We start from the raw sequence: 13017 nt of genomic DNA, 5'->3' as shown, positions 1-13017 counted from the left end.
GGCTGGACACGGGTGGGGAGGGATTTTCCTGAGTGACACGGGAGATCCTGGCCTCTGGGCCCCAGATAGAACTCCGCCCCTCCCCGCACCCCCAGCCCTGGCCTGACCAGTCCTAGCACCCAGCTGGCCCGTGGACCCACAGCACTCGGGGAGTCGCCACCCAGCACTGCAGGCAGGACAGCCTGGGAGGGCCCAGCACCCCCCAGCTGCCCTGTGCGGAGCAGACAGAGCCAAAGACCAGCGTGGAACCGTTTCAAGTGTTTACTGGCCGTGTCTCCTGGTACCACACCGAGGGGACACTAGTGCAACCAACATGAGGCCCGTGGGGCGAGCTCTGTGCCCCGCCTGGCCCCCGCGGGCCTGGAGCGGCTGGGACGGGGCAGGGAGGAGGAGTTGCTGGCGCTTGGTCTGGGGCCCGGAGCGCCGTGCAGTGGGCCGCCATCGGGCTGGGGCTAAGGCACAGGGCAGCGGGCGGGCACGGGCCGCAGGCTCCGGGGTCAGCAGGCGGGCGGCTCACTGGCCTCCACGGGCAGCCCCTTGCTCAGGAGGAAGGCGTCCTGCCGGGGCTCGCGGCCCAGGAAGAGCTTCAGCATGGCACTGGCGTCCTGGGAGCCGCCCGGCCTCAGGATGGTGGTCCTGTAATCCATGCCCACCTGCGGGTACACGGCAGGGGCGTGTGGGCAGGGAGGACCCAGGGACGCCTGCCCCCCGCGACCGGCCCAGGCGGGGCAGAATGCCCAGGGCGGCACAGGATGGACCAGGGGTCACGGGGCCCTGGCCGGCCTCACCTTGGGGCTCAGCACCCCCTCCTGCTTGAAGCGCGTGTGGAACATGTCCATGGAGAACACCTCGCTCCACAGGTAGCCGTAGTACTGCGCGTCATAGCCGCCTGCCAGGTGGCCGAAGGTGGCCGGCATGTTGGTGCCTGACAGAGAGGCACAGGTGAGCCGCGGACAGGCCAGTGAGCGCGGGGGTCACGCGGGCCCGGTCACACGCAGCCCTGTGACGCTTCCCGGCCACTCCAGAGGCCGAGGTGGGATTGTACATTCTGGGCCAACAGGGGCCACCAGCAAGGCCCCGTTTCAAAATAAAATAAAGACGACTGAGGGGGCAGCTCAGCGGCCCGGCACCCCGGCTCGGACCCTCAGTTCACAAACACTAAATGCCAATGAAGCCTCACACAGGCAAAACGTCGTCCATTAAAGCCACCTCTGTGCATGGCGCCCACGACAGGGCAGGCACACTACAGCTTCGAGGGCGGGCACCACCCATCTCGCCCATTTCCTGCTCCTCCGATCCCCAGCGGGGAGGTGGCCCCAGGGGCTGTTTGGTGTCCCCTCTACTGGGAAGGGGCCAAGCCTTGGGGCCGAGAGGTTCTGTGCCCTCCCGACCCTGGCCCTGGCCGTGTGTGCCCGGATCCTTCTCTGGGAAGCAGAAGGGAGGCCAGAAACGGTGCTGGTGGGTCCCCAAGACCTGGGGCCACCTTGTGGCTACCTTGTGTGGCGGGGACCCCAAGGATGTCCTGGCAAAGCCGCGCATACTCCTCGGCAGGGTCGATGTCCGTGCCCGTGTGCAGGGCCTGATCCACCTTGGCCAGCACGATCTGGCGCAGGTTGAAGAGCCCTGGCGGGGGAGGGCGCAGGGGTTGGAGGTCACCCCGTGTCTGCTGTCCCGAGCCCCCCAACCCGCCCGCCCGATCCGCCCGCCCCCACCAGTGTTGGCCTGGCGCGACTGGATGAGCTTGTCCAGCAGCTCCTGGGGCACGGCGTGGCCAGAGCGGTAGTGCCCGGACATGCGCAGCAGCGGCTCCTTCTCCCACACCCAGTTCTCCAGCATTTGCGATGGTGCCTCCACGAAGTCGCGCTCCACGTGGGTCCCGCTAAACATGGCGAACTCAGCCTGCGGGCCAGGACGGGAGACTTGGTGGGACCCTGACCGAGACCACTTTCCTTACACTCGGGGCTCCCGGGCCAGCGCGGTACTCAGAGCCCTGCTGAGCTGTGCCCTGGGGACCCAGTCCTGACATGGCCACAGACCACCCCACTCCTTCTGGCTTGTTTGGTTCGGTTGTTTCAAGACGAGAAGAACCTGGCCTCCAGCTCCAGGAGGAGAGCTCCAGCTCCAGGAGCACCCCAAACCCAGGAGCGTTTAGTCAGGGAGCCGCGCGGGCAGAGGCGAGCTGTCCGAAATCGGATGGAAAGGTGGGCTGAAGGCACCTGGGGTCTCGCCCAAGCTGCCTGGGTCCCTTGCCAGGGGGAGGTGACATGGAGGAGCCCACACCCTGACCAGGTTCCCGGCCTGGAGCCCACGCACCTGTGAGCAGAGCTGGTGCATCACGTGCCCAAACTCGTGGAAGTAGGTCTCTACCTCGTCGTGCTGCAGCAGTGACGGGGCATCCGGCGTGGGCTTGGTGAAGTTGGCCACCATGGCCGCCACGGCGATCTGGCGGCTGCCATCCTGTCGCAGGCAGCCAGGCTGCAGGCCAAAGCAGGCCGCATGGCCGTACTTGCCTTCCCTGGGGAGGTGGCAGGTCAGGCGTGACTGGGGTGACCTGGGGCCTCCCTATGAGGAGCCACACGGGGTCAAGCGCTCCGGGAGGACCCCCAACAGCACCAGGCCCAGGGGCTGCACCGCACACGAGCTTCGGTGCTGCCCGTGCCACCCCTCTCCAGCTGACAGCAAGGCCCTGTCTGTGTAGCCACCGGTGGGGCCAAACGAGAGCGACAGCAGCTGTGACCGGCGGATCCTCCCCTCCTGAGACAGCCCGCCGCCCAGCCCGTCCTGCGCGTGGGGGCGGGGCGCCCACCTGGGGTACAGGTCCAGGTAGAACTGGCCAAGGAGCTCGCCCGAGGCCGCGTCGCGCACTGAGTAGAGCAGCACGTCCTCGTGCCACACGGCGGCCCCCTCCTCCAGCTGGAAGGTGAGGCCCAGCAGCTCCTGGTAGATGCCCAGCAGCCCGCGCGTGACCACTTCCATGGGGAAGTACTCCTTGAGCAGGTTCTGGTCCACGCGGTAGCGCGTCTCCTCCACCTGGTTCATGTAGTAGCGCATGTCCCACGCGTGGATGCGGCCGTCAAACGGCAGCCCCCGGCGCGTGCACTCGGCCTCCTTCAGCTCCAGGATCACTGCTCGCTCCTGCTCGCCCAGGGGCTTCAGCTTCTGCGCCAGCTCATCTGGGGGCGGGGCGCCGTCACTCTAGGCCCCGCCCACCACGTCAGCCCCGCCCCTTAGCCCCCCCCCCACCACCACCACCACCACGTCGGCCCTGCCCCAGGTACCCAGAAAAGCAGCCACCGCCTTGCTGGTCTTGGCCATGTTCATCTCTAGGACGTAGTCGGCGTGCGTGCTGAAGCCCAGCAGCTTGCACTTCTGGGCCCGCAGCGCCACCAGCTCCTTGAGGATGGCACAGTTCTCCTGCGGGCGCCATGGCTGCTGTGAGAGGGCGCCGAGCCCCCACCCTGGTCCCCATGCTGCCCAGCCCCCCCACCCCGGCCCAGGCCCGTGCCCGCCGCCTCACCTCTTTGCACCGCGAGTTGAAGGCCGCCTCCACCTTCCGCCTGGTCTCCGGCACGTGGCACTTCTTCAGCAGCGGGAAGTAGTGCGGGTACTTGAGCGTGACCTTCAGCTTGTCGCCCTCCGTCTTCTCCAGGGCGTTCAGGAAGTCCTCGGGGAGCCCCCCTGCAGGGCGGGAGGTGGCACTGGAGGGGGCTGGAAGTGCCCCCCGACAGCACAGAAGAGGGAAAGCTGGGCACACCGGGGAGGGCACACCCGGGGCGTGAGCGCACCCAGCTCCTCGCGTGTGAAGGGCAGGAAGGTGGTGTCCTCGTTCAGGTTCTTGTTGAAGTCGATGCATAGCAGGCTCAGCTTCTTCTTCATGCTCTTGATTTTCTGTGGGGGAGACAGACGTTAGGTGCCTGGTGCCCAGTACTCCCTCCCACTCCCAGCAGTGGGGCCTCAGGGTACGGGGTTGGCCCAGCTGCTGTGTGCGAGCCCCAGGACACAACACAGGTCGTCCTGTCCTCAGCGGGCCTGGGGCCCCACATTCCCCTGGGGTCCGCCCTTCCCCAGGCCACCCACACACCAGGTGCCCTGGGGACCTGGCACAGGCCACCCACGCCTGCAGCGGTCTGGACTCCCTGCCCACTCTGCCTGGTGGGGCAGGCTCCTCCGCGGGACTCCTGCTCAGGAGCCCAAGGTCTCTCCGAGGTCACCCAGGCCCCATCTTCGAGACCTCAGACCTGAGACCCAGTCTGGTTTCTAACAGCACTCTTTTCCTGAGTGCCGACCTTGAAGCTAGAGCCCCGGGTGGCGGTGGGGAACCCACGCTGTGTGTGCCGCAGCGGACTGTGTCACTGAGAGCTTCTCAAAGGTTTGATGTCGCCGCTCAAATCTTTTGCAACAGGGTAAGTTACCCAGGCTGGGATTGGACTTAGGATCCTCCTGCCTCAGCCTCCCAAGAGCGAGGACTCCAAAGTGCACCACGGCACCTGCTATCCCGCAGTGGCTGCAGAACAAACCACCCGTCTCCAGGTCCTCCTGACACAGCCGCCATGGTGCCTGGGGTGGCCGAGGCCACATGGCTCCGTCCGTGCAGACTGCTGCTTCCCAGCCACATCCTCGATGTCCTGTGCTCTGATGCCTCGTCCAGGCCAACTTGGGGCACCATCGCCTGCCCTGACCACTCGAGTGGGGCTGGCTGTCCCACAACTCCTCAAGGATACCATGGTGAGCGCTCTTGCCCCCACCGCCCCTCCTGACCCACGGACCCCAGGGCTGCCCTGCACAGCACCCTCTGGGACCCTGCACTCACGTCCTGGGTCTCCTTGGGCAGGTGAAGCCCGTTCCTGCGGCCCAGCTTGAGGAGCCGCTCCAGGTACCGCGCGGCCTCGGGCCTCAGGGAGTCCTTCTGCAGCTTCTCCTGCGGTGGTAAATCGGATGTCACGGGGCAGCCAGGCGGCTTCCCGAGAGCCTGGTCACCTGGCACCCATGTGCCCGACACCCTGGGTCAGCCTGAACAGCCCAGCAGGCACACAGCACCCTGTGGGATGGAGGCAGACAGCCCAGCCAGGGGACCCTGTGACAGCCACGTGCAGTGCCACTGGCGGGGGGCCCAGCAAAGCGTGCGGGGCGCCCTGTGTCCTGCTCCTCATCTCTTTTCTTTCTTTTGATGATGGTACTGGGCATGGAACCAGGGCCTTCGCACTGAACCACATCCCCAGCCCTGTTTCCATTTTGAGAGGGTCTTGTTACCCTGTCCAGGCCGGGATTACAAGGATGTACCACCCTGGCTGGCTTCTGTGTCAACTCTCACAGCGGAGTGTGAACATACTGTCTCAATTAAAATGCAGTTTTAAAAAAACCAACCCTGCTCACACAGTGCCAGCTTCTGCTGCACAGCACTTAACAGTCATCTTGATTTAGGAGAGGCCTCAGGCCAGGGTAGAAATCCCCCCAGGGCAGGGCGTGGTAGCGCACACCTGTCAACCCAGCACTCGGGAGGCTGAGGCAGGAGGATCACTGCGAATTTGAGACCAGCCTGGGCTACAAAGTGAGCTCCACCCCAGCCTGAACTTGAAAAGAAACGAAACGAAAAGAAAAGAAAAGATAAGAAAAGAAGAGAAAAGAGAGAGAGAGACAGACAGACAGACAGAAAGAAAGAAAGAAACCCACCCTGGGCCCCTGCAGTGACACAGCTGTGGTGGCCGGGCCATGCAGCAGAGCCTGTGTGAAGGGCTACAGGACCCCTCCTGCTGAATGCTTTGTTTTCTGTTGGTTTTAGGTTTTTAGGGCTGTCACAAAACAGACAAAAATGTAAAATTTACATTCAGGATCGGGAAGGGGGGAACAGTGGGCCTGAACCCAAGACACTAGACCCGAGCTACACCTCACCCCCTTAGTTTGATCCTGGGAAGTGGCCAGGCTGGCCTTGAACCAGAGACCCTCCTGCCTCAGTCTCCCAAGTAGCCAGGGTTATAGGCACGGGTTACCACACCTGGCGGTCCTGCTTTTGAAAACCAAGGTGCTCTCTGGCCACACAAAGGCTTCCCCCTGCGGCCGCCCGCAACCCCAGACACCCCAACCGGCCACACACCTGCAGCCAGACGACCCGCTGGTACACATCCTGCCGCATGCTCATCTCGACGTCGAACTCCGAGAGCTTCTTGTCGGCCTCCGTGCTGGCCACCCGGATCTCCTTAGACGGGGACACGTGCTGGGGGAAGTCCAGGATGTTCCTCTGTACTGAAACGGGACAGAGGACACGGAGTGGCCTCGGATCTCACTGCCCAAAGGAGGACTCAAGCCCTGACACCCAAGCTGAGGAGGACCAGGCCGCCAGCTAGCGGGGAGAGACACCAGCCACACTGTGACTTCCGGTCGTGTCCCTCAGTCCTGGTCCTGATCGCAGGCCAGTCAGAAGGGACACGAGAGCACTGTGCTGAGACCTTCGTGGGCCACAGCCAGTGTCCACGGAGGGACAGAGGGACGCACACAGCAGGTCTGCCCCCCACACAGGGTCACCAGCCAGGACAGGTGCGCAGCTGTGACCTCGCGTCCGCCTGGACAGACATCGAGGACACCATGCTCAGTGAGGGACGCCAGACCCAGGAGGACAGGAAATGAGCCTTGTGGACGGGAAACGCCAGGACAGGGGACTCTGGGGCAGGAGGTGGACTCGGGGCGCCGGGGCTGGGACGGGACCGGGAGAGACGGAAGGCACGGCCGGGCTTGGGGGCGCGCACCCGGGACCCCAGCACTCGAGAGGCTGAGGCAGGAAGATCACGGCAAGTCTGACACCAGCCTGTCTCCAAAAACTAACAAAAGGAACCAAATATAGGTATCATATGTATGTTTTACATACCTATGCGTACATTATATATATACATCATACATAGGCATTCAACTTCGTGAGTATGCTAAAAGTCACGTAAATGCAGGTCTTAAATGAGTGAACTATATCATAGGCAAATTATATTTTAATGGCACAGTTAAAAGGAAAAGGCCACAATAACGTGGACCAGTGTTCCCAGAGACTTAGGAGGGTCACCGGCAGCTTGGCAAGATCTTTTAAAAAAAAAAAAAAAAAAAAAAAAAAAGTGTACACTTTGTGCGCTGGAGAGGCTGCAATTCAAATCAGCCAGGTTCCTGGTTTGGCCGCCGGGGTCCCTGGGCCAAGGCAGTGTCCCTGGCAGCCCGGGGTTGAGGACACGGTGTCGCTCACTAACCAGTTTGGGGTGCGGGGTCTAGCTGGTAAGAACCGGAAATGAGCTGTGTGCTCAAGAGACTCCTCGAAAGGCCACCAGCTATATGAGTGACTGTAAATGCACTCAATGTGACAAGATGGCAGGGACAGCCGGCCAGCCAGTGGGCCCCCCGCCCCAAAGACACCACAAGCAGTCCGGGGCTTCGCTCATCCCCGCCTGGGGCTCCCATGAACCTTAGAGTCGGGAAGCCCTGTGTTTCCCAGAAACCAGGCATATGCTGGCACCCTGAGAGTGGGGCGAGCTGCCCCCCGGCCCCCCACTTCCACACAGATGTGCATGCAGCTGCTGCCAGCTCCTTGGGGGACTTGGGGCATGGAGCCCTCAGCCCTGGGACCAGGCTCCCTGGTCCTTACAAGGGCGGTAGAGGGTCCCAGAAGGCTCAGCTTTCCCGGGGGCCATGGGGCTGCCCAGGGACAGGAGGGGATGTGAGGGCTGTGCGGGCCGGGCAGCAGCCGGAAGGACAGAAGGAGGTCACTGGGCTTGAACGCTGTTCGGCCTGCAGGCACAGGGGCACAAGGGGGCTCTGGGAGGTGACCGGGTAGTGAAAGGGCCTTTGGGCTCTCTCCGCCTCCTCCTTAGGAGCACCCGTTAGGAAACAAGGCCACCTCTTGTGACTGTCCCTGCCTGTGCCCCCCCCACCACACACAGCCCTTAGTTTCCCCTACCTGGAGGGCTGTGAGGCAAACCGGATCTCTTTTCTCAACAAAATGACCCAGTCTTGAGCATTCTGTTACAACTGAAAAGCCAGGGTCAGGGGTACACACCCAAACTCCCGGCTACTCGGGAGGCTGAGGCAGGAGGACACCAGGAGCCCAGGAGCTGGAGCCCAGCCTGGGTAACTGATTGAGAGCTCATCCCAGAGAAATCCAAACCGAAAACAAAGATGACCAGGGCCACGCTCAGTGGTTCAGTAGAACACAGGGCGGGGGAAGAGGACGGAGGGCGCCCTCTCCAAGGACCATGTGGGGAGCCCTCAGGGTGGCGGGGTGACAGAAGCGACCGCCCCCACTGCTGGCACTCACCCGTGTAGGTCACCTCCACGTCCGCCAGTGCCTTGAGCGTGCTCTCGAAGGATACCTCCTCGAACGCCTGTACGCCCACCTGGTCATACACACGCTTCGTCTGCTCGATCAGCTCCTTGGTGCGCGTCTCGATCTGTGATGCGCTCAGGTCCCACCGCAGGTGGTTCACGACGGGGGAGCGCGGTGGGGACACAGTGTCCAGCATGTCGCCTGCACAGGCTGCACACAGAAGCCAAAGGCCACAGCTGATGGCATCACATCCAGTCCGTGCAGGAGCGATGGGGGGTGTGGGGGTATCGGGCCAGGGACCCTCCAGAGAGGGCACGATTCTGTCCTCCAGCGCTCCCAGGAACCCCAGGTGGTGTGCGGGGACTGCTGGTGGCTATGATGACCGCTGAAGGGGCACAGTGGCACAGCGTAGAGGCGGGGGATGCTGCTCTCCACCCGCGGTACCTAGGACTGCTTCACAGAGAGTGACGGGCCCTAGGAACCCCCAGCCTGGGGCCTGCTCAGGGCACCCTGTGAAGACCCCAGTATTCGGGAGCTGGGGATTTAGCTCAGCGGCATAAGCGCCTGACTTGCAAGCAGGCAGTCGTGAGTTCGATCCCTGGTACCGATAAAAACGAAAAAGACAAAAAAAGACCCCAGTATTCACAAATGGGGAGGCCCTCCTGCTGCATGGTGCAACTCCCTAGGTTTCAGGAGAAGCCTTGGTAACACCTAACTGGGGGACCAGGGGCCCCTATTCATTAACAAGTGAATCAGGAAGGGCGTGGCCTCACCATTGAGGGGTCAGGAGGGGGAGGGGGAGCTGGCAGAAGCTAGTGAGAGCCCTGCTCCATCACCTGGCGGGCCCCACCTGGAAAGTGGGGGCAATGTATGTACAGTGAGAGGGTACAGCTGTCTGAGGGCACCGTGGTGGAAGGTGAGAAGGTCCCAAGGCAAAGCTGCCAGGACCCTCTGTGACCGCTCAGCCAGACTGGGCCAGGTATGACTTGAAAATCGAGGTTCCCTGCATTTTAGAAGGGTGCTACAGTACACAGGCCACTTACTATGTAACATCTAGGGGGCCTGTGGCAGCACCCTAGAATCCCATTACTCCTGCAGCAGAGTAAGGGGTTGGGTTCCTGGGTTCCTCTGAATGGGGTGGGGGGGTCACATCCTTCCCTGGGGTCTGGCATCCTGGGCACTGCAGGACACTAAGCAGAGACCCTGCTCTGCACCCGCTCCATGCCTGGAGGTCCCTGAGTCTTGACAACCACGATGTCCCTGCACAGTGCCACGACTGAGGCAGCATGATCGCATCAGGTGAGAGCCATGGATACACGAAGCAGAAAAATAGAAGCCTGACAGAAGTCACACTTTCTGGCAAGATGACACTGGTGAGCACTTCAGGCAGTATCCCATGTGCAAAGCACGCTGGGTCAAAGGATTCACAGGGGAACCGGGTGTCGGTATGGAAGCCGGGGATCAAGAAGCACTTCAGAGCGTGGCAAAGATGAGGCTCCATGAGACACACCGGCCAGAAAATCCTCTGGGCGGAGCTGGGCTTTTTGGACACCCACTCTTCCTGTAAATTATTTACTGACTGCACACGTCAGTGCTGGTTTCTGAGCTCATACTCTGGCAGCAAACAAGGCGGACAACATTTCCACCTCCCTGAAGACTGAGTAACCCTAATTATTATTATTAGCATTACCACAATTATCCTCCTCTTTTCAAAGGGCTGAAGAGAGAACTAGAGGGTGACAGGGGCGGGTTCGAGAAAACCCAAGAATCCGTGCAACACATCAACCTGAACTTCTGAATACAGACCCAGGGCACAGCGATTCCCTCCCAATACCGCCCCTTCACTCGCCCCCAAAATCTCTCAGCTGATCTTTACCGTCATGAGGACGATGCAACACCTGAGAGTTCTCTCCACCTGCCCTGCACCTGAAGATCTCGACATTTCAGGGCCAGGAATTTAGCTCAGCGGCATAAGCGCCTGCCTGGCAAGCACTAGGCTGTGAGTTCGATCCCGGTACCAAAAAAAAAACAAAAAACAAAAAAAACAAAAACCTCGACATCTCCATCTAGGCTCTACTGCCACCTCCTCCGAGAAGTCCACCGGGTCCAGCTCTCTAATATAATGTCCCTGAGGCTATCCCATCCATGTTTATTTGCTCCAAGCCATCAATCCCTATCTAAATCCCTCACTTTTTCATTTATTTTTCTTGCACCTCTGGAACTGGAGACTGAACCCAGGGCCTTCTCACTGAGCTACGGCCTCAGCCCCCCACCCTTTAAAAACTTGAGTCAGTGTCTTGTCAAGTCGCCCGATACCGGACTCAACCTTGACAATCCTCCTGGCTCAGCCTCCCGGAGGGCTAGGCTTACAGGTGCGCACCATCACACCCGGCTGTAGTTATTTACTAAACCTCTGCCTCCAGTTCCAGAGCTCCAGAAAGGAGGGAACCAGGTCCTTAAATCACTGCCTCCCTCAAAGTCCACCCGAGTGCACCCCAGGACCCCCCGACCTGTCCGGGGGAGAAATCCATGAAGTCTGCTCAACGGAGAGCCTCTGGAAAAGTTGGTTTATTCATTCGGCGGGCGAAGGGGAAGGCTCGCCCCCCGTCCTCCTTCCCCGCAACGCCCGCCCAGGGTCACTCGGCTCGGATCTTAGGCCCCAGTCACTCTCCCGGGAGGCGCGCGGGTGCCGGGAACGGCGGGGTCCGGGGAGCCGGACATAAGCGAGGGGCGGCCGGTACCTGCTGGGGGCTTCATGGCGGACGGGTATGAACCAGCGGAATCCTCGCTGCACCTGCTCCACGTCCAGCTGCCTCAACCGCGGCGAACGCCTCGCTACGCTCAGCTCCAGCGCCGATACCTTCGCGGACTTGGGCGCCCGCCGCCCGCGCACCCGGAGCATCCTGGGAGAAAATGTGGGCAAGGACCTCTGCACGCATGCGCGCCGGGGCCCAGCCCACTCCGTCGAGGAGGCGGGCCCATCGCTGGCGCACTCTGCGCACGCGCGACACCTCCCCCGGGCTGTTATTGGCTCTCACAGGTGTTTGGGTGGAGCTATGGGCTCCACCCTCAAAATCTGCAGGAGGATTTGGAATAAACGCTTCTTTTAGTTAGTAGCTGCACACACCAAAATAAGCCTCCGAGCCACTTCCACTTTGCTACTAGTGACTTGTCCTTGGCTTCAGGGCGTGCTGTTCCCCTTGCGCTTACTTCTTTACTTCCTTCTTTTTTTTTTTTTTTGGAGACGGGGTCTCGCTCTGGAGCCCAACCTGGGCTCCAACCCGGGCGATCCTCCTCCTTCAGCTTCCTGAGTGGCAGGATTTCAGGCGTGCTCCGCTGTCCCCAGCTCCGGCTCCTCTTTTTATATAATTGTGCATTGGGCTAGTTGTGCAAGTTTTTGCCCTCACTTAAGAGTCTCAAGTTATTTATTTATTTGGTATCAGGGATCGAACTCACGACCTTGCACTTGGCAGGCAGGAGCTTATACCGCTGAGCTAAATCCCCAGCCCCAAGAGTCTCAAGTTATTGATCGCTTATTGTATCTAGGAGATTTTTGTAAATTATTTCCAGAATCTTGTTCAGGCTCCAGCCTCTAAGGAAGAGAATAGGTATATCTCAAATGTCAACTGAAATAAAATAGTTCATCAAATAAAATAGTTTTAGAATATACAAAAACCACGCCGGGGATATAACTCGGCGGGACAAGGGCCTGCCTGGCAAGCACAAGGTTGTGGGAAGGGAAGAAACAAACAAAAGATACAAAAACCTAAATGAAGGGGCTGGGGATTTAGTTCAGTGACACGAACACTTGCCTAGCAAGTATGAGGTCGTGAGTTCGGTCCCCAGTACCAAACAAAAAGTCTTGTTAAACTACATGGTGAGACACTCTCTCAAGCCCCAAACAAAAACCTAAGTGAGGCAAAAGCCTTGTGATAAGCACAAGGTCCTGAGTTCGATTCCAAGTACGAAAAAAAAACCTCTAAATGACAAATACACTATATCCAATAAATGCATCCATGACTTTAAATTACAGCTATTATGGAATAGTACATTACCTGACCTATATCCAGTGTTGTTGGCAAAAAACAAAACAAAACAAAAAGCTACTGCAAACAGGAAAAAAACAAAACCAGAATTAAACTGGCCCAAAAGAGCACCCCACCTCCTTATTTCTGACCAATTAAAATAAGAGCATTAATTGTGTATGTGTTTTAACAAGGCTAAGAATTAATTGGGAAACTGGGGGCCGATGGTGCACACCTATGATCTCAACTACTCGGGAACCTGAGGCAGGAGATCACAGGTTGAGGCCAGCCTGGACAAGTAGACAAAAATAGAGACATCAGAATTGTGGCTGGAAGCCAATCTGAAAAGGGCCAGACCTCAGGATAGAGATACAATAGGTAGGCCTGCAAACCTCCATAGGGATAAAGGACAATTGGAGATTACACTGTAATCAGGTACTGCTGATTACAGTGATAGGTATCAGACAGGATAGGTATCAGACTCACAGGTGGGTGACCGCATGTCTAAACCTGTGTTTCTCTTTCCAAGAAATTTTTTTTTTTTTTTTTTTTGGTACCGGGGATTGAACTCATGACCTCGAGCTTGCCAGGTAGGCGCTTGTGCCACTGAGCTAAACCCCCGGCCCCCAAGAGTTCTTTTGACATTTCTGTGTACTCTTGCTACCCTACTAGTTTCCATATTGGATCAATATCAGCTAA

General features: G+C 59.4%; 1 protein-coding gene across 1 annotated transcript; it reads right to left on the bottom strand.

The window, feature by feature from the left end:
* Window positions 1–247: 247 nt before the first annotated feature.
* Thop1 (thimet oligopeptidase 1) lies at window positions 248–11211 on the bottom strand. The gene is made up of 13 exons (XM_003461044.5): window positions 11035–11211; window positions 8285–8503; window positions 6092–6240; window positions 4811–4918; window positions 3786–3888; window positions 3518–3678; window positions 3279–3414; window positions 2807–3173; window positions 2314–2515; window positions 1713–1899; window positions 1495–1623; window positions 789–925; window positions 248–653 (listed from the first exon to the last, which is right to left on the bottom strand). The coding sequence occupies exons 1-13, from the start codon at window positions 11048–11050 to the stop codon at window positions 498–500; spliced, it is 2070 nt and encodes a 689-aa protein (XP_003461092.1). The 5' UTR covers window positions 11051–11211; the 3' UTR covers window positions 248–497.
* Between the last annotated feature and the right edge of the window lie 1806 nt (window positions 11212–13017).

Source organism: Cavia porcellus, unplaced genomic scaffold (assembly GCF_034190915.1).
Source record: "Cavia porcellus strain 051 isolate PalLab524CR breed Dunkin Hartley unplaced genomic scaffold, mCavPor4.1 scaffold_17, whole genome shotgun sequence".
In the NCBI taxonomy this organism is placed as follows: Eukaryota; Metazoa; Chordata; class Mammalia; order Rodentia; family Caviidae; genus Cavia; species Cavia porcellus.
The sequence above is the reverse complement of the archived record's forward strand: the minus strand, read 5'-3'. Positions and strand labels throughout refer to the sequence as shown.